At 38.4% G+C, this 22722-nt stretch overlaps 1 protein-coding gene across 1 annotated transcript in view; it reads right to left on the reverse strand.

Annotated features, from left to right (window-relative positions):
• Positions 1–1422: 1422 nt before the first annotated feature.
• The window catches only part of map2k5 (mitogen-activated protein kinase kinase 5), a 45898-nt gene continuing 24598 nt past the window's right edge, over positions 1423–22722 (reverse strand). Inside the window, exons 18-22 of the mRNA XM_057336041.1 lie at positions 17213–17239; positions 16860–16892; positions 11951–12012; positions 10201–10246; positions 1423–3505 (exon numbers count right to left, since the gene is read on the reverse strand). Of these exons, the coding sequence (XP_057192024.1) occupies positions 3395–3505; positions 10201–10246; positions 11951–12012; positions 16860–16892; positions 17213–17239 (279 nt within the window). The 3' untranslated portion in view covers positions 1423–3394. The remainder of the gene's footprint in view (positions 3506–10200; positions 10247–11950; positions 12013–16859; positions 16893–17212; positions 17240–22722) is intronic.

Raw genomic sequence — 22722 nt, forward strand, 5'->3', positions numbered from 1 at the left:
CAGACTAATTCAGCAAGAGAGGTTTAATAAACGCCTCAACTGAGAACCAGTGTTCTACAGTCACCGCTATATCCGCGCAGTATAAAACCACGACCCCAATAAATTTCACTTTAGCGCGAGATCAATCAGCTTCTCTCATATTGATCTCTGTCGCCTTGACACCCCTGAGTCGCCTGCCGCAACCTTTTTGTTTCGAGTGAAAATAGCGTTTCGATTACTGTTTTTATTAGGAAAAGATTGCTACAAGAGGTTCTCCGTGGCCTGAAAATTAAGTGGTGACATTTTAATTACTAGACATTGATAAAGGAATCTTGGTAATGGCTGTGAACAGGTCTTTCAGTGCTCGTCCGGCCCCCGCGCTAATCAAAGCGGACTGCATGAGAAAGGTTGCATTACAGCAGCACTATATGGGGCTCACGGCACATACAGCAGGAGGAATACTGAGCGTCTAATGCATCTAATGCAGTTTAACCCTAAAATGCATATGTGGGTCATTTTTTGCTATATTTTCAAGTGCATTTTACTGTTTTGCGATTTCAAAAGGGAGTTATTAGTTGTATATGTAGGCCTATTCCTTTGGAAATATTTAAATCACGGTTAAACGATGATTACTGAGAACATGGTCAGTTTTCATAAGGGTTAGTAGAGAATGTTAAATGGTCTTATTCTATATTTTTTAGAAAGAAACTGAGCATCAATCTGTCACACGTAATTACAGTCATTTTTATCGATAAAAAGTAGTTAAATAACTTGAGTTAATTATTTCATAATAATTGTATTCGGCGCATTTTGATTTAAACTCGCTTCTCACAGCAGTTTGCTTCAGCCTAATGAATATGATCGATTTTAGAAAATAAGATAGCTACATTTTGGGCGATTGTATATAATATCCGAGACTGAGCTTCACAATTTAAAATATAATTTTTGTCTTGACATTTCTTTTGCTTTTTGTATTGATCATCATAACGGTACATCAGAAGTTATTGTAAACATTAAGGGCGGGATGTGTAAGCGAACACTAACAGTGATCCGGTTCAATATGCACTCATGCAGGGAGGAGAGTGACTCCGACCCCTGTATCAGATTCCCACCACACTCATCCTGTATATGGACCCCAACACTAGGAAAACCCATGACCACTAATGAATTATGTGTAATCAAATACCATCATTTAAACACACTTGTGTGAACTAATGCTTATCTTATGAGAGATAAGACTAATCTAAAGACTATATTCTATGAAGATGATAGGTTATAATTATAATATAGCCTAATACTAAATTATTTATCTTATGAACAATGTAAGGAACAGGCAGCCATGATGTGTCAAAACACACCAGTCTTAATGAAGTGTGTGAAACAAAATAAATATACAGTCTGGACTTTAAAGTCTTCTTTTTTAAATAGTGCTTCTTTAGAGGAAATAAACTCAAGTCATGATTTAGACAGAATGATATAAGGTATTTTCAAAAAGATTTCAACATAAAGCATCACCATTACTGTTAGATGGAACACAACATAGGCTAATGGATATCACAGAAACATTACATTATTATGTCAAAATTTGCACAAGAGAAAAGCCTTGTTCAAATTTCATCAAAAAACAATTAAACAATTAAAACAATATTTGAAATGTTTATTCACAGAATCACCTGATGTTGAAACCTTTCCTCAACTGATTCAGGAATTCACACAATTGTTTTGTTTCTCACAGATCTGAGACATACTTTGATAGTTGGCCTGAACCTGAAAAGTGATTTGGCCAGATTATGATTTTTAAGAATTCAAACAGTGACGGTGCAAAGAAAACTAACAAATAATATAACTTATACTACAGCTAAAAAACAAACAAAATAATGTATTTGGCTTTGGTACGTGACAATTACAAATGTCATTTAGCACATATACACATTTGCTCTAATATAAAATGACCCCTGACAGTATTCCTGTTCAATTATACAGTATTTCTTTTTCTCATTTAATAACATTTAATATCTGTCACTTTCATCAAAACACAATCCACGAAGTAACACTGATCAAACATTAAAATGACTCCTCTAGTATCAGAAGACAGATGTGATGGCTCGTGTTTATTTGCCAACAGCTGTCAGTGTAAAAGCTGATGTATGACAATGCTCTTTCCTGCGATGCATAGAAAAAGTGACATTAGAGTAGGTGTGCTGATTCACTTTAAGCTGATCCAGTCTTTAAACAAGTGAGCTTAATTTAGAATTGCTACAATACATACCAGTTTACTCACTTATTGATTGGTTTCTTCTTTAAAGTGAAGCCTATAGTTTCTGACCTAATGGGAATGTTTTGTGGCTGTTGGTGGAGGCACTAACTTACCGTAACATCTTCATGAAACCAGTGCTGTTTTGAGTCACAGAAACTGCTGTGCTATTACTTTCTGTGTGGAGGAATTTGTGCTATTTTAGCACAGTGCTAATGTCTTAGCAAGATAACTTAGCAGTACGTCTGCAGTTCGCAAAGCTGTTACAAACCAACCGAAGGTAAATTCAGATCTATGTGAAGTAAAACAGCACAGATTATGCAAAATGAATAACTTAACTTGAAGTACTAGATTGTACTCCAAAATGTCCCTTACACAGGGCACAAGATGTAAGGCAGAAACAAATCAAATTAATTAAATGCATCCTACAAAATTATAATTTTTCATAAACCTCTAGATTTGGACCCATATCAAGGCAAGAACAAGACCCAGTGGGCTTTCATACAGTATTACAGAATGCTACTACTGGAATATCTGAAGTCTCATTGCATCACGCCTCCACACAAGCTGCTATTCACATCATCACATTTTTCTAACTTCAATGGGGTATTGCCAGCCCTGTCAGCCCATTTGTGAAACTCAACAAAAAGCAGCTTTAAAAACAACAGCCGCATGGAGCAATGCTTGACACAATCTCATATATTTTAAAACCGAACAGTTTTACAGAACACGAGATGATTTATGACGCGGCCGTAATGTTTTGGCAAAACCAGATTGTTGCTTTAAGTACAGAGACAGTCTCTCATTATTTTTACTCAGATTCAAATCCATGGGAACTAAATTTGAGTTGAGCAAGCAACAGCCCCCCTGTGAGGATCTTCTGGTAAAACATTTACTTTGGAATCTGCACAAGAAGTGAAAAGAAATCCATTGTAGAAGTACGAAGTTAAAGATTTGGGTTTAGGCAATGCAATATTCACCAACCATGATGAAAATCCTCCTGTCAAAATGCTAGTATAATCTAAATAAGACCACTGAAGCAGTTCTCACACCATGCACCATTGCAACTGAAGGTTAGGTTGTGGGGCTCTACACGAGGTTCTGTAAGCTCTGCTGATGCTTCTGTCAGTTGACTGGAAGATGAAATTTTGCCACCATTCTTTACATAAGCCTCTGTGCCTGCTGGGCTCTGCGGTCCTCTAGGCTGCGGCACACCCACATGGACACCACCTCTGTGTTGCCATCATCATATTGCATAATAAAGGGATGGTCCTGAAGGAAGATAAGAGAAAAGTACAGAATGAGATGGATACATAGCAATTGATTTTTCATCATTGTGGTTTCTCTCATACAGAATTATAATTTTGTTATAGAGATTTGTTGCTTAAATACACAAAAAAATGAAAATTCCTGTCATCATTTACTCCCATTCGTCATTTCAAACCTGTATGATATCTTTCTTCTGCAGAACACAAAAGAAGATATTTTGAAGAATGTTAGTAACCAAACTACGCCGGCACCCATTCACGTATGGACACAAAACTAATGCAAGTGAATGGGTGCCTGTTAACAACATTCTTCGAAATATCTTCTTTTGTGTTCTGCGGAAGAAACAGATCACGCATGTTTGAAATGAAAAAGATTGAGTAAATGATGACAGAATTTTCATTTTTGGGTGAACTATTACTGTAAATGGGAAAAGAGACAAATTAACAAATAATTTATTTAAAAATAAAAACTCAAAATGTCACTAGTGATTGAATAAAGTTAGGGGTGGATTGTAAATCATGGGTTCAACTACTGTTGTCTTAACTGTGCTCTGTAGGTTAATTCGAGTCCAGTAAATAAGCACATCAGCTTTAATTTCTCTGCCACAAAGCTTCTTAAATACTAATAACTTGGTAATAAAACATTCAACTTAGAATCCTAGAGAATACTGCTAATGTGTAAATGACAACTACCCTTTATCAAATCCTAAACTTAAACACATGACACAAATGAAAGACTTCTGATGAGTTGCCATCTTCTCTCTACCACTGCAATGCCAGTCTCTATATTCCTCATCCTTCCTTCCACGTCTCAATGAGGACAACTCAATGCCATCCATCCTTCTGTCCTCATAATGGTGAGTTCTGCCTGTGCCACAGTGAGGTTAATCACTCTCAGTGCAGGAGCGTTGGAGAGGGCAAACCTGAGGGGCAGCTCAACCAGGCACCCATCTCATCAATCACACATCGCCCGGGCAGCCGAACGCTCAGTGCCAGTTCTACCACCAGACCCAATGCTGAAATATGCAGCTCTGCAGATGAACTTGCCTCTGCATGTTAAGCCTGCCTGCTTGGGTGACGGTGTGATCCCAGTCTGTTTTTCGATCTGACATAGAATAGGCAATTGAGAAAGGGGACACTGTGTGTAATACACAACTTACCACTAGCTAAGAGAATAATCGCAACTTGAACAATGGACACTCAACAAATTAACCAAACATACAGGCCTGCTAGCTCTCGTTTGTGTGTCTCATGACCTGAAATAAATCAGAGCTTAGACGGTCACCTGCTTGTTTGGCTGTGCTGCGATGGATCACAAGCGCACAAACCCCACCACCTGTAAGTCCCTCTGTTCCATGTATGTTTGCGTGTGCCGGAGCATGCCAGAAACGGGCCCTTCATTAATTAACCCACCTGCTGCAAGCTTGGCACACTTGCAGAGTGGAGAGAGGCAGTATACGTACTCCGTTAGTTAGGTCATTACAGTCTCCCCGCTTTAACACGTGAACAAAAATAAATAAATGGAAAAATCTCATTTAAAAGTGTGGCTACATTAATCACAGCCCCATATCAAAGTGTGATAATCACCTGAATTCTCCATTAAAGTAAAACTGCCAAACCCAGGGGAAATCTCACCTCTCTCTTTAATTGTTTCGAGTCTGTTAAAGGCCTTTTAATCTAAGATTAATTTATGCATTTTTAAATAACCCTACATATGATTAATAAGCTTGAAAATTAAAAGGAGTCCAAAGCAATTATAACAAGTGGTTGGTCATCACCTCATTAGAATGTGTTGGCGAACAGCGACAGCTCCGTGGAATGCATGTCATTGTATGTGCGTGCCGATATTCAAGCTGAGAGAAAACGTGTGCCAGAGACGCAGAGTAGGTGAATAAGTCAGCGTAATAACTGGGTCTTTACAGATTTGCATACTAATGACCTGCTCCCGACGGATCAGGAACCATGTATATGAGCTCTTGGACAATGTAAAGATTTCATAACCGCTGATCTTTTAATTCAACAGTCACCATGATACAGACCATCTACAGTATATGGATTAAAGAGCTGCAGGGTAGACCTACTTTGCTTATAGCTAAACTAATACACCATTTACTTTAGTGAGTGTGATAGAAGGTTTGCTTTCAGCTAACTTCCAACAACTATGAAATCTGAACATCTACCAATCCTCCGACAGATCTCCAAATCGTACGAGATATTTTGAAGAATGTTGGTAACTGAACAACAGCGGCACCCATTGACTTATTGTACGGACACAAAACCAATGCAAGTCAACCACGGGTACCACGGTTGCTTGATTACCAACATTCTTCAAAATATCTTCTTTTGTGTTGTGCAGAAGGACATCATACAGGTTTGAAATGACAAGAGGGTGAGTAAATGATGACAGACTTTTCATTTTTGGGTGAACTATCCCTTTAATCTCTAAAAACTGCCCAGGTTTATCAGGAGTTATATCAAACGTCCAAGATATCAAACATTTAAAGTTTTTGTGTCAAAGAGGGTCCAGTAGCTTCGGAGAGCCCCAGATCTCAGAGGGATGAGAGGGAGGGATGGCAGACAGACAGTGTCAGAGAGCTAAAAGGTAGGATTACCCTCTGGGGATTTCGAGAAGCTCCTCAGCGTGCTAATGTGTAAACAAGTCATCAGAGCAGTGTCAGAGGGCTTTTAAAGCCTGTTCTCATCAGAGCCCCCCCGGCACGGGCCACTGGCATTCAGCGGGACAGTGTGTCTTTTTAAGGGCCCTTCCCCTGGGTCTTAAAGCACATGAACGCAAGCAATCTCTCCTTAGCTCATCAGCCCACGCAATCAGGAGACGTGGGGGTGGATATAGTCGCATTGTGACGGATTCACAGAGTCGGTAGGACTCTTTCTGCTTTTGTTCCAGGCTAAAGCTCATATCTGCTGCAGCTGAGCCCCTGGACAGCCCACAGGGAGCAGGAGGGGGGTGGCAGAGGCCAGAAGAGGAGAAAAGGTGCTAAAAGGCTGAGTGACAATGACAGAACTCTTAGCAGAGGAGAAGATGTCAATCACTGCACTAGATCTAAAACTAAAAGCTTTACACACATATTCACTCACATTTAAACATGAGGCATGATATTCTGGGTTAGGACTTTTTCCATGTCTGAAACTAAAGCATCCCACATTTAATCAGACAATGTAAAAATACAAAAATGCAAAAAGATGATTTCTTTTGACTTAGTTCAATTGCTGGACAGAAAGACAGAACAATCACATCCACAGTTCACCATCTCTACATTAGCAGTCAGATCTCTGTGGACTACGCTGTCCGTGGTGCTGAAAGAAAACACAGCTGCTATGTTGACAGCCTTTAAAGACTCAGAGTGCAAACTTGTGAGCAGACACACAACATCAGATTTCAGCAGTCCACGCAGTAGGGGAATTTTAGTTGTTCCCAGTGGCATAACACAGAGAAGAGAGGACAGCATTTTTCAAACTCTTGAGTTAATCACACCCATAAGCTTTTGTGCATACTGGCTCTTTTTCAAGACACAGACTTCATTCTGAAAAATCATAAAGTGGCAATCTGCCGAAATGATTTGTATTCAATTGGTCACAAAGTTTCACATGCAAATAATGAACAATTACACGGAAAATCGTATGCCTCAGACGGTTAAAAAAGACTATTTCCAATGTCTGACATAAAAGCTTTTTTTTCACGGACTGGAACTAGTCATGTACAGAAAGCCCTGTGTTCTCAAAGGGTGACTCAATTCTAAGTGAACCATTTCTTTCACAGATGAAAACTACTTTAAATACATTTTTATCCGTTTTCCTAGGCAGTTTTAATATGTTTGTGCCACCGCAAAGGATCATTCAAAAAGAAACGCATCAGCAACAACACCTGACCAGACATATTAAAACCTTGTTTCATCCATCCATTAACCTCAAGTTGAAAAAAAATGACTAAGTTAAAAGTTGTTTCTTATGAATCAAATGGCACTGTCTTGTCCTCCAAAGCCTCCATGACAGAATAAAAGTTTGTGTATACATAATATATGTCTGTGTTCTGTGCATATTCTTTTATAAACATACACATACATCAGAAAGCACTTTATTAACAAGTGTGTTTACACACACAAGGAATTTGATTTGGCGACAGGAGCTTAGTGCAGAAGAAAGTGTACACATGGTGTACAAACATAGTGCAAATATACATTAAAATAGAAAAAATGAGAATTCAATAAAAACATTAATGCACTATATACAAAAAGTGAAAATATACAGACAAAAAACAACATATGATTTTTTTAAAAGAGAGTACAGATGTGTTACTTACAGGTTTAACCTATTGTTTCTTACAATGTACAGTTTCCAGATGCTATGTGCAATGTGCAAGTGTGCAATGTGATGGACAGTGTGTAGTAAGAGCTTTTAATTGTTCAGGCTGAGGATAGCCTGCGGGAAAAAAACTGTTCTTGTGTCTGGCTGTTCTGGTGGTCAGTGCTCTGTAGCGCCGGCCAGATGGCAACAGTTCGAAGAGGGAGTATATATACATGTATATATAGTTAAGAAAAATATAAAATATAAAAATGAATAAATGTTTGTATATAAATTAAATTTTATTAATATATACATTTTTCCTATGGGCCATTCTACAGAATTGGTGCAAAATCAGAGTTGGAAACAGCATGAAAAAAAGTGTTTTTTCCCCAGACATTTTTATGTAAGAAAATTGTATAATATCAAAGGTACACATTTCTAGTAATTGTGCAGTTACTTTCATATTGTAATTTCAGAACGTTTTGGAAAATTCTTGCTCTTCCCAAATTTTGTCACTACCGAAACACAACAATATATCATTTAATAAGGATTATATTTACATTTTAAGATTTTGTTTAAATCTACTTTTAAATATATTTTTGTTATTTAAAAAAATGTTTCCACATGTAAATCAATAATATTTACGATTTTAACGATGTTTCAAGTGTAATTTATGAGATTTGTTGTATTTTGAATCCAATCTTTCTTTGTAAAAGGCATAAAATTGATCATACCGATTTCAAAGTTAAGGATTCATTAGTTTATATATACATTGACCCAAACACTATCATAACATCTTAGTTGATAATTTAATATACTTTATCTTTGACAAAACATCCCATGTTTTGGTCGTGACACACACATTTTCAGTAGTGATGGTAACGTTTTGGTAGTGATCACAATATTTAATTTGCACAGATGAATCAGACTTTCAACATTTTATGTTAATACAAATAACTAACTATGTTGCACATACGCAGCCAGCACATACAGTATAGCAGAGACACATCTGACGGTAAATATCTAATAGAAAACCTACAGCTCACATACTATATCACTACTAAAACATACTAAAATACTAACGATTTGCATAACTGCACGGAGTTTTATTTCCCCAAATAAAGGATTAAGTGTTCCTTTTTTTACTACAGAAACTATTTTTGTCACTACCGAAACAATGATACCCAGTGATACGTTTAAGTCGTGACTGTTTTGTTATTGACAATTTTTGAATACTTTGACCCTAGCTCAAAGATGCTTATCAGCACATGGTTTGCAAGCACAGTTCTGAACAAATGTACACACATAAAAACTAAATTTTATGGAATAACGCCCAAAGAAGTTTGCTTAATTGCAGAAAAAAGATGTTTGGTAGTGACATTCCTTAAAGTTACACACAGATTTTCAGCCTTTAAACACATTTACTTCAAAATGATAAGACCGATCTACTCACCATGTAGCTTATTAATGAGAGGGACACAGTAATTATTCTTCATCAAAAATGTAGGGGTATGGCTAAAATCAGTGTTTCGGTAGTGACATGAAAATCCGGGACACATTTTTTTTACATAAAGTTTAATCACTTAAAAATAAAATATTTTATATAATTTTCATGTGTTGACATTTAGGGGTTTGGGAAAGTACCCAATAAATTATGATTTTATATATATTAAGCTTACTGATATTTTAAATATTATTGTGGGTTTCGAAAGATGATAGAAGGATCTTAGTAAACAACTAAGATTTGAATACTTGAATGCTTTTTAAATGAGTTTTTTTGATGTGGGACAGCAGTTTGCACTAATTCTGTAGAATGGCCCATATAAATTTGAACGTGTTTATAAATACAAAATAAATATGCACAGTGCATACATATGCAAACACAAACATTGTTTTGGATGCGATTAATCGTTGAACATCCCTATGACAGGCTTGGATTTCAAAGTAAATGTATCCCAGTCTTTTAAAAGATGCTTGAATGGAAGCATATAGAGCAGATTTTTTAGAGCTGAAAGTTTGTCATAATACCACAATGCTGAAGAATAGTTTTTATTCAAGTTAATGTACACAATTAGGTTTTTGTTAGTTATTCTGTCCTTCCACTCCTGAACCCACATGAGAGAAGTAAAAGGTTGAAAAGCACTCAGAGCTGAAATCAACTGATTGATGGTCATGAACGTTACATGCAACGTGCAGATTAGTACATAATCCATAAAACACCAAGTTTATTTATTTATAAAACATAGGAAATAATAGGACAAGGTTTCACCCACAGTTTCAACAAAAGCCTTCAAACCATAAATGCACCCATTCATAGACTCTCTCTGTCTAATATTCCCGTTTGAATCCTCTTGATGGCTGATCTGCACTGGCTTGAAGAGCGTGAAAAAGACTTACCATAAGGTTGTTCGGCGCAGGTCTTTCTTTGGGTTGCTTCCTCATACTGTGTTGAAAAAAAACAGCAGAAGAGGCCATCATAAACGTAATTCCACACAGTAATTAATCCTCCATTGTTCATTCAAAAGGATGAAAGAAAAAGAAGCACTAAAACTCCTTGAGAGTGAATACGCTGTACGACTGAGTATGTGAAATCTTGACCTACCAGCTTCTCTCATCAAAAGGGGTTTCTATGAATGCTCTTGACTCTTGACCAAATCATAAATTCTAAATATACTCTTATAACATGCTTATGTCTTCTGTTCTTTAGAAAAAAAATATTCGTATCTATGTTCCCTTAATAGCTCACTGTGAATGGGCAACCCAAATTTCTGATTACTTAACAAAAATGTTCTTAACATTGAGGAAGGTTGAATGTAAAGTACTGTATTTGGGTTTTTGAAACACCAGAAATGTAAAACACCATTTAGTTTAGATGGATGATCTTTTGTGACCAAAAAGGAGAGTGCTAAAATGTACAATTCATAGTACAATGAACTTATAAAAGCGTAATTTTTTACTTTCCCTAATAAATGCCTGCTACTAAACCTTCCAGATCTTCCAGTACATCTTCTTCATCTTCTACATATTTTCATCCTTTTTATCATTGTACCGTTGAGGTTAATCTAACCAGGCCTCAAAGTGATAAAGGGAGAGGTAAGTAATTATCAATTCTCCTTGGCACAGATCACACCTAAGTGCAGGTAAATTAGTCAAGCTGACCCAGATAAGGAATGGGAGGGATTACAGGGACAGAGCGGCCTACAGAGGGGCCCATTTGGACCATGATGAATGACACACACACTCAGAACAGCCTATTAATAGAAGAGGATGTTGGAAGAGCAGCGCTAGGCAGGGGTGGCGAACGTGAGCCAGGTGACCTGTTTGTGTAAATAAAGTGCATTGCAAGTAAACATCAGCTGCTACACAAATCCCAAAACATCTGGCTTCACCCACTATGCCCACAGGCCCAGAGTGGCAGAGAAACCATACAAGAGGCTGGCTGGGAATTCGGGTTTCTTGGGGCATGACCTGTGAAAGGGAAATTTGTGTGCGGATGTTTTTGAGGAAGGGTCAACAGACCGGGGATGAACGTCAAGTAAATATTTACCGTTGTGTAAAGTTGGTCTAATTGCTGTGCTATCTGGTAAGATTTACACACCTCTCCCACTCTCCCATTACACTTTAGATGCAGATGCAAAAATAATTCAGGCACACAATAACACAACTCTACAATAGACATGAAGAACAGTCCCACATTATTATCCTTAAACTGAGTATTACAGGAAAGTGTATTTTGGACGAATAAATCGTACATGTGTCCTATGGTGTGACATAGCAAAATTTAGAAAACAAACGGTTAATATTCCATTGTTTCATATTATTAAATATTTATATTTATCATATACAATAGCATAAGAGAGATTTATTTTCATTAGTTTTTTTTTTGCTTGAAAATGTTCTAAATTGTTTCTTAAAAATGTGCATATTAGTCTGTCAACTACCCATTTACATTTGTTTGTAAATGTATGCCATTTTCATCATATACAGCCGCGAAATATTAATATTAATTAAGAGACCAATTTTTTTTACTTTTTCTAAATTGACTATTTATAGGTATGTGAAATGATCATTTCTGTTTTATTCTGTGAACTACTAACAATATTCTCTGTATTTTTTTAGACCCCAAACACTGCAAAGAAAAACTCACCATTGTGTAATAAAGTTGACAAATTTCTCACTGAACTGACCAACAGGAAGCATAGGAGGGTCCTGAAAATAAAGAAAACATACTGTATATAAAAGCTTGCTATAACATCATCACAAACATATCTTCTTTATTAAGTTAACATGCTCCACAAAAAAGTATATGTCAGAAGAGTCAAATACCGTCAAGACAAAAAACAAATACACAAAAACACACATACACCTTTCATTGACAAAAACATCAAATAAAGAAACACAGCATATTAAAATATGAACAACCTCACTTAAACAACTTAAAAACATCTATGTTTATAACTGTTTCTTTAGCTTCTGTTTTTGCCTTGACAAGGTTGCCAAAGATTTATGATCCATAATGAGGTATGTGCGTGTGGACAGTCAAAAGAAGCTGTGTGTATATTCATTTTATTGGCCGCACCTGAACCCCCTCTTTTGTTGGACAGTAGAAGATCTCTGACACAAAACATGGAACAAACACAGAAGGACAGACAAAAAGCATAGTCTCGCACAGAGAATGGCAGAGAAGGCCATTCATGACAACGAAGCAGAAAGCATACATTGGTTCTGACCTCAACCCCCAAACAATCTTAACATCGTCAGAAAATTAAATCGGACACTTCTGAGGACAAACACAATAAAACCAAATGGAACAAACGACAAAAAGTCAAATTCCAATCCTCCCTCTTTTATTGTGTGAATAGGACGCTTGTATCCGAGTGTGTATTCAAATGCCTCTGGGACAAAATTGACTCAAATTCAGTCTAAAGTAAGCTTTAGCAAGAATTCAGACCCCATATTTGATCTAAGACTAGCGAAGAAAAACCAAATGTGACAAACAAATACAAGCACGAGAGGTTCAGAGAAAGGTGCATTTTTATTCTAACCTTAATCACTTAATTCTGCGTCATTTGAATTATATGGCCTCAAAGAAAAAAACGGAGGACATCAACATGTTCGAAGGCAACAAAAGCCTTAAACACAGAATGAAACTCAAGGTGTTTGGGAAGGACTGATGTATTGGAAGGCAGGCTGAATGGATTTTATAATGAGAAATGTGTATTTGTGAGGGACAAAGAGAAGAAAAAACTGCTGTTAGTGGGCAGTGGGAATTAAATTAAACCTTAACTGCAGCATACAAGCAAACTCATTTTGGTTTACAAAACACCCAAATACTTTCAGATAATGGGATGATAGAAAAGAATGACTTTTAAAAAGGTTTTTGGGTTTGCCGTTGTGGGATTTAGGGGTGTGAAATACACCTATTCAAATGAACATAGCTGGAGGGGCTTTACTGCAGCTACACATCATTACACAGCCAAGCCTGGAGGCCATACCACACACAAACACACACACACACACACACACACACACACACGCTCAGACCAAAAACATAGATTCACGGCAATATGTACAACCAGGCACATGTAAATACAGTGAGACGCATACGCAGGTACACGTACACAAACAGATGTGCACGCACGAGCACACGGACACCTTCATTCAGGGTCTTTGATGTGGCGGCTGCATGATCAGGATGATGATGAAAGCACTGTTAGATTATGCAGCTTGCTGCCATTATCCCACACTACAAACAGAACAAGACCGCAGCCTGTCTTCCTCCACAATACCAGCAGTAAATATACATGTAATTGCCCGCCAGCAATTATCAGGCAAAATTAGATCAGTAATTACAGAGGTGAATTTAAGCCCAAATCTTCAATACAAAAGCCGAGAGGGACAATTAAAGACGGGTCGCCATGCAGATGGACGAGTGTGTCGTTCTGAAATAGTGAAAATAAGCTGTCTCCCATAAAGAAGCACTACAAATGCAAAACACTGAGCTGTACCTGATCTAGGAAAGCGAGAAAGGAAAGAAAAAGCGAATACGGGAGGAGGTGAAAGAGTAAGCACGAGAGAAACAGGAGGACAAAATAGCTCGTGTATGCATCACCTCATTTAGCCGTTTATTCACCCTTCCCCTGAGCCCTGAGGCTGATTATTTATACTGGGGTCACCATGGAAACCAGTCGCACGCACATCATCTCGCTGATATTCACAATGCCCTTCAAACAAGGTGGACTGTCATTACCGACATGCTCTCAAAGTCCAAGTGGTCAGCCACCTGTGACCTTCCTGAATTTATCTCATGTACTTCACGACACTTATCGCTTTAAGCGACTTTTCATCATTACCGATGCTACGTTCACGTCGATCGGGTCTCGGCGCTGAATATCCTTTAAAGGAAAAGTTCATCTCATAATCAACATTGGCTTGTTTTTTACTCGCCCACATGACGTTCAACATGTTTTAAGACCTCCCGGCATCTTCAGAACACAAATAAAGATATTTAGGTGACATCCGAGAGATTTCCAGGCCTCCTAGACATCATGGTTATAGTTGTTGTCAAGGTCCAGAAAAGTACTAAAGACATTGTTAAATTGGTCCATCCGCTCATAGTGGCTCATGTATTTATTTGAAGCGACGACGATACTTTATGTGCAAAAAACAAACCAAAATAACGACTTTAATCGATTTATTCTCCTCTGTCTTGTCAGTCTAGGGTGCGCCTTCACGAGAGCACTTCGACGCATGCATTTGTACGGTTGGGCAAAAACGTGCAAGTCTTCCTCAATATCGAAATCATCAGACATTTTGTGAAGATCAGCTTATATACAGCGTGCGCCTGCTTGTAAACACAGAGTTGCGCTTCCGGGTTGTCAATCAGAACGCCGGCCCCACCGAATGCGCATGCGTCGAAGTGCTCTCGTGAACGCACACCATAGACTGACAAGACAGAGGAGAATAAATCGATTAAAGTCGTTATTTTGGTTTGTTTTTCGCATATTAAGTATCGTCGTCGCTTCAAATAAATACATGAGCCACTATGAGCGGATGGACCAATTTAACAATGTCTTTAGTACTTTTCTGGACATCTCTTGGATGTCCCTAAAATGTGTTTATTTGTGTTCCGAAGACGCCGGGAGGTCTTAAAACATGTTGAACGTCAAAACTTTTCCTTTAATTGCCTGGTCATGAAGTCCTTCTTTGCCAGGTATCGTCTTTATTTCCGTCTCTCTCAAGAGCAGGGTTCTTCTTATTCTCTCAGGTTCAATTTCTAACGTTCTCTATTCTCCTGCTCTTTCAGTCTATCACATTCACTCTCTGCACTAGATTACTCTCTAAAGTAGGTCCAGGGGAGCACGCGCATCTTTATCCGTCTCTCTGTGAAGGTTGTAAATCAGCGGAGGTGAGTAATAAGGCTATGGTCAGCTAAATGCGGTGGCTGGCAGCGTGGCAGCGCGTTCGCTGGCCTGAGGGAGCTGGAGCGAAGGGCACAGCAAAAAATAGTTTGAGCGATGCGTCTGCCGGGTGAGTAATGAACGGGTTATCCGGGTCAACTCATTACACGAGCGGCCGTTTAATTATTAATTACGCACGATCTATAGCGGAAAGGACACGTTCAGTATGTTTAATGTGTGTTTATGCGGCCCTCTCCTCCATCTCTCTCAGGCTCTGTTATTAGCACGTGTCAGTGAGGAGCTCAAGCAGAGAAGAGAAAGGAGAGACTCCCCCCACACACACAATTAACACAATTACTTATTAATTACTCACATAGCGGTGGAAAGCGCATTTAAATGTCGGAGTTACCATGGCCTACGGGCTTTAACTAAATGCTGGGGAGAGCGATGTAAATTTGGAGATTGTTTGAGTGTTTGTGAGTGGGGTGAAAGATGACCTCACTTTTCTCTTTAGACATGCTAATTTCAAGGGGTTGTTCACTCCAAAATTACAATTCCTGTCATCATTTACTCAACCTCTTGTCATTTCGAACCTGTATGAGTTTCTGTCTTCTGCAGAACACAAAAGAAGATATTTTGAAGAATGTTGGTACCCGATCAACGGCGGTACCCATTCACTTGTATTGCGTGGCCGCAAAACCAGTGCAAGTCAATGCGTACCACCATGGTTCGGTTACCAACATTCTTCACAATATCTTCTTTTGAGTTCTGCAGAAGAAAGAAAGCGATGAAAGTAAATGATGACAGAATTTTCATTTTCGGGTGAACTATCACTTGAAGACTCTTATTTCCAATGAACACAAATTAAGATGTTAAGAAGAATATTAGTCACTAAAGCCTCAGTCACCAAACATGATAACTATGTAAATGATGACAACATTTTCATTTTTAGAGGAGCTGAGATTTTTCTTGACCACATTGCTTAGACACAGATGTTTTAGTCACTGTTACTTTACCCTTCCAAGAGAAACACAAAGATGACAGGCGAATTACTACATACAACTCTAGCAAAGTGGAACTGTTATATATACCAGAATTTTGTGTATATCGAAGAAGGGAGTCTAACACAGAGCTGTATCTGTTCAATAAATATCTATGTTCAACTGACCCTAACCCAGCTCCTTAAAGAGATAAGGGTGAGAAAACGTGTCAGGGTTTAGCTGGGTGTATTTTAGCGCCTAACGCATGTCAAGGTTAATGCAACAACTCTGTGGTCCGCAACCCTCAGTTGTCCAGAGCACTGTCATGCTACATTACCCCAGCAAACTCTGAGTGTGTAGGAGAGGAACAGAATACGAAGGAATGAAAGAGATAAAAAAAGAAACTAAAAGCATGTTGCTGACAGTTTGCTGACATGATTTATAAAACTAGGATTATTTATCATATTTCCACATATTTTTAGTCTATTTCTAACTTCACATCCAGAATTTAGGCAAATGTTTCGTTGGAGACCTCGAGATCAGCGCGGCCAATCTCACGACAGTTCCAGTTTCCAAACCCTGAGCAGAGCTGATAATGCACCTCGCTTCATTAGGAAACAAAATATCAGCTTTCCACCCCATTAGGGACGTTTTCGTACATGGGACAAAGACTCACCTCATCAACAATACACTGCAATAACTGAAGAGGCTGTGGAAGAGGGGGGTGGAAGAAAAAGAGATTAGACCCCGGATAACGTCCTTACAGTGCAAAAATAAAATCATTAATGCAATAAAACAGGTAGCAATACAGCTTAATCAAATGCACTCTGACTCGGAAAAAGCCATTTGATCTGTAATGTTTTCTTATTTCTAATGGCACCTAATCTGAATACAGGCCGTTAAGACTGAGCATAATATTGTGTTGTATTAACTTCAGAGGGAGGCAACCAAGCGAGGTGAGGAGAATACTGCGCGAGGGCTTACGGGAGGGGCCGTCTACATCTCCGAAAATACAAGAAAAACACTTACCATTAAGGAGCCCTGGTTCTTTTGAATCTGGAAGGGGAGAAAAAGAAGAAACAGGGATTTGGAATCAGAGTGGGAGGGTGAGAGCAAAAAACAACAACAGAAAACAGGCTACATGTAATTAGCATGTAATAATCACAAGCGTTGCACTTGGACATTTTTACGATCACTGGGAGAAGATTATGAAAACCCTGTTGGCAAGATATGGGCATGATGTGTTAACATCATTTACATAATGAAACCACAGTTGCTAATAGTCTGATCCTCAATTAGGACAAGCTTCACCAAGCAATGTTTTTTTGTTAATTTTCTATTTCCTGCTTTTTATTTGCCTCCAGGTTTATATGTTTGACTGTACAAGTAACAACATGATATGCATCTCATAAGACATCCCAGTCTAGGAATAAAAGTGTGTTAGTTCTCTAACAGTCAAGCAGTATAACACAACTGGTCTAATAATGATTATGGTACACTCATGTGAGCACTCATGTGTTACAATTATGTGAAAACATGTTGTGTGTTTTTTTTAGTGCCAAGTTTCTAATTAGCTCAATTCACTGGATGAGTTAGAAAAAGGGAGACCAACATAAAGTATACAAAATTTCACACATTTTGAACTTCATCTATTAAATATTCACAGGTCAAGTGTTAAAGGACCAGTCAGTAAAATTTAACAGCATCTAGCGGTGAGGTTGCGAATTGTAACCAACGGCTCACTCCACCTCTCCCCCCTCCTTTTCGAAGCACTACGCGGCTTACACAGGACTAAGATAACATCACGTTTTTGCTTCTTTGCCAAAGCAGATAACGTATTTAGGAAACACGTTCTGTAGAGCGGTTTGTCCGTTTAGGGCTACTGTAGAAACAACATGGCGAATTCCATGCAAGGGGACCTGCGGTGTATGCAGGGTTTTTCCTGCATAGAAAAACTGGAGGCGGCCGCCTCCGTCAAATTTTGTGCCGCCTCAGACTCTCGCCAAAATTATGTCAAGTGTCTTCACAAAAAACACTGCGTGTATTCAACAGACTGTCATTTGTAACCGCAGTCAACACAGACTGTCATTTTTAACTGCAGTTGCGCCATTACGCTGCAGAGGAGGCGCTGTTTCGTTATCAGCACAGTGAGGCGCTGAAGAGTTGCAGTACAAGAGCTATATTAGGAGCTGTATTAACTGTGTTTCGCCGCTGTTCAGGTGAATATTGTTTGTTTTGCATCCTAGTACGTTCAATTTCTTAAAATGTTTCTTAAATTAACGTGACGTACATCATTGTAATGTTTTGAGCTGTGCAGATGGTTCGTTGAATCGGCGTTTTACTGTACACAGCGAGTGCGTCAGTATGAACAAACGCACATTGCGATCAGAATGACTCATTTGAACCGATTCATTAAACTGTTGAAACTTTTCAGTCACTAGCGAATGTAAAAGAACAGCGAATCATTTAAAGCTCAGTGAACCACAAGAGAACGCAGGATGTGAATGAGCTTTGCTCAATTAGTAAGACTGGTTAATTTAGTTGGCTATTGTGGGCTGAAAAGTTAGTTGAAAAGCATAAAAAAACTTTATTTGATTTAAAAACATTTCTGTTTGGATGAATCAAAGTAATATTTTATATAACTTAATAATTGTCATTTTCATCTAATTCTTAGAACGTTTAATGTTTTAATGTGTAAAGTGTTTGGTTAAGCCACTTAAAGGTACAGTAGCCCTACATGTGCGTGTCAGGTTGGCACCACCTCCGCCTCATTTTGAGCCAGGAAAAACCCTGGTATGTAGATAGAAATAGCTCATTCTAAGGTAATAAAAACATAACGCTTCATTATGTAAGGTCTTTATACACCTCTGAAGACACAGTTATGTATATTGTACTACATAATTTTACAAACGGGTCCTTTAACATTATAACCTCAGTAATGATAATAATGATAAGAGCTTCATCAATACTATTATATATAATAACCTTTTCTGTTTTCCGTATCTGTTTTGCATATCTAGAAATAAATAATAAATTACTAAACATGCCGAAACAATGGTTTTTTATCCAGCTCACAGGAGGCCAATGCACAGCTTACGTAACTTGGTCCAAACCTCCTGCCTGAAATGCACAGTTTAAACTAACACCTCAAGGTGTGAGGCCACTCTGATGATATATTATGCTGGTCATTGATTCTCTCTCTCAATTAAACAAGGCCCTTCTCTCTTTAAGTACCTAGAGACTTTGGAGTTTAATGTAGGAACTAAATAACACGCAGCGTTGGCTAAAACTGCAAACCCCAGCAATCACAGGACAATTAAAGACATCAATATTTGCCTTATGTGTAGTTTTCCAATATAATCAGTTAGATGAAACACACTGATGTCACCTGCACTGAACAGTCAAGACCACAACTGTTGCCATCTGAAAATGTTACATTTTAACTTTAATTACTTGAGGGGAAAAATCCAAATCTCACGCACCAAAGCGAAATCCGCAAATGAACCTCTTAAATTAAAACTAAATGCAAATCAACATTGTTCTCGTGTTGATTGGCAATTATTGATAGAGAACAAAATATTTAACGCAAGGTGAAATATATAATTCAACCATTTTAATGCACGTCAAAGCATCCAGGCAAGCATCTCTCACTCAAATGCATTTATACGTAGTGTTAAAGCTCTAGGAGAGCTACATCACATAGCGTATTCAGATGAATAAGAGACTCAAAATGAGCTGAAACCGAAACAGCCGGAAAACCGAAAAGGCAACAACAAATCAATCAGGAGGAGAAGCGCTGGAGGCTGTATACACACGCCAGCCAGTCTGCAGTCTTCAAAGATTTTCCGAGCGAGCCATCGGGAGACGCCATTAACTCCTGACAAAGAATGCAAATTAATCCCAACATGGGGTGAGACGAAATTAAAGAGCCTTTTATAATCAATGACAAGATAACACACACAGAAAACACACAGGAATGCACACATATACACACACGCGTAAGCATGCGCTCACAAAAAGCAGCAGATTTAAAGCTCTGGTCTAATGTGGGTGGTATGGGGGCAAGTCTTAAGATCACCACACACAATGGACAATGACTGCGCGAGCATGTGTGTGAGAGAGAGAACAGACAGATGCCTAGGCTGATGTGAGTGACAGGCCAGGCCTGAGGTAGCGTGTGTGCTGGCTGGGTGGCGTGTGTGTGTGTGTGTGCGTGCGTGTGTGTGCGTGTGTGTGTCATGCCTGCAGGTGAAGAGTCTGCGCAGCACCATATGGAGCTGTGAAAATTAACATCAAGAGCAAAAACGCTCTAGCAGTGGGAGGTTGAGCTCTCTCTCCCTCTCTTACTGGCTAGCCCCCTCCCTCTTTCTCCTTCATGCCTCTCTCCATTTCATTCCATAAGAATTGCAGAAACGCAGGAACACGGGGAAAGCGAGATTAGAGGAGGAAGTAATAAATTAATGGGGTGTGTATACATGCAATGCTTCAGTATATTGCGCCTCTGGCTCTACGGGCCGAGAACAAAAGTTTTGCCGTTTTTGGTTTCTCGATCAATCACTATCGCTTTATCTGATAATGATGTATGAGGTTTGAGGATGTACTGTGGAAAGAATAATAGACCTGAACGGATTTTTAAAAGCATGAAAATATAGATTTTTGCCAATATCTTAAGGACAACTCTGAAGTCTACTGTTCTCAATGTCTGTGTGTGTATGAGGGAGTGTTTGTGTATGTGAATACATTAGTTTATGTAATAATACTCTGTGGATTAACATGATAATGGCCCTGTTAATAGATAACGCTGGAGAGCAGAGGAAAACAATTTCAAATGAAACAAGCCTGGAGGCCACGGGCTAATGCACACACAGAAAACCACACGGATACACTAATACACACACCGCCTCATACACTTCTTTCTGTTTTTACCTATCAGCTTTTGTATGTTTTCTCAGTTTCTTTAACCGTCTATTATTTTGTGACGTAACCGTGCATGTAACACAGAATCTAACAAGATCTATGATTAATCGTAAAGATCTCAATCACACTCTTCATAGCACCAAATTGTTTTAATGTGTTGCACATTAGCAATTCACCGCAACTCATTTTTTATTTCGTTGTGTAACCTCTTTCAATTGTAGCCAACAGCTTTGCATCAAGTGATGTGTGAGATACAGCACAAACGCACAGAAGTGCCAAGCCCAGCCTCTGTGACTGTTCTTCTAAACTCAACGCTCAAGGCTTTGGCACTAGACGCAGCCTCAAAATGTTCCTTTCTGATTTCCCCCCGCATGCCCTGAGTGGCTGCTTTGTTTTAATATGCTAATTAACCCAACAGGCATGCTGGGAGTAATTTATTGAGCATTAGTCAACATTTCCCTCATTAAAGGGCCCCTGAAACTCACTGCACTCCAACATGCACAACTTTAACAGCTAAGAGTCTGATTAGAGAAACTGGGGCTTTCAATCAAAGTTCGGTATAGATGTCTATGTGGATGGTAGAAACAAAGTTCAATAAGAACACTGGGAATTTCCTAACAGCCAAATGTCATGAATTTGAAAAAGAAGCTGGGACGTTTAAAGGGACAGTTCACCTAAAAATGAAAATTCTGTCATCATTTACTCACCCTCGAGTTGTTCCAAATATGTATACATTTTGTTGTTCTGATGAACACAGAGAAAGATATTTGAAAGAATGCTTGCAACCAAACAGTTCTTGGGCACCATTGACTACCATAGTAGGAAAAATGGCAATGGTAGTCAAAAGTGCCCCACAACTGTTTGCTTCTCTACATTCTTCAAAATATCTTCTTTTGTGTTCAACAGAACAAAAAAGTTATGTTTTTTTTCTACTATGGTAGTCAATGGTGGCCAAAAACTGTTAGGTTACAACCATCCTTCCAAATATCTAACCAAAGAAAGTTATAAACATTTGGAAAAACTTGAAGGTGAATAAATGATGACAGAATTATAATTTTGGGGTAAACTGCTGCATGCTTTAAGGACTAAAAATGAGATGATTGGTCTGCTGATCATTCATAATTCAATGGAAAGAGTAGACTCCTTAGACTCCTCATTTAGAATATATTCCACAACAATTATTTTATTAAAAATAAAAGTAAAACACATTTTATAATTGTGTTATACTTGCCCTAAACACAGCACCAATTTGACATGGTTTAATTAAAGAAGTATATCACATACAGCAAAATCTATGCCATACGTCAGGTACTATAAATGACATGCTTTGGGCATAGGTACCATGCAGTTCCTAAACTAGAAGATGCTCAAAATCAATTCAGATTATAATCAGGGATTGTCATTCCTAAAATCGAATAATCTGAAAAAGATCCAATTGACTGGGATGTAACGTAAAGTTGGTAAACAAGGATGGGAAGAGATTACAAAGAATGGGGCATCCACTGTGCCTAAGTACATATTGAGCATACAAGAGAATAAACATTAAATGCATAGTTCACCCAAAAGACTTGTCAGGAATTACTCACTCTCTAGTTGTTCCAAATTTGCATAAATTTCTTTGT

The sequence above is a fragment of the Triplophysa rosa genome, linkage group LG1 (assembly GCF_024868665.1).
Source record: "Triplophysa rosa linkage group LG1, Trosa_1v2, whole genome shotgun sequence".
In the NCBI taxonomy this organism is placed as follows: Eukaryota; Metazoa; Chordata; class Actinopteri; order Cypriniformes; family Nemacheilidae; genus Triplophysa; species Triplophysa rosa.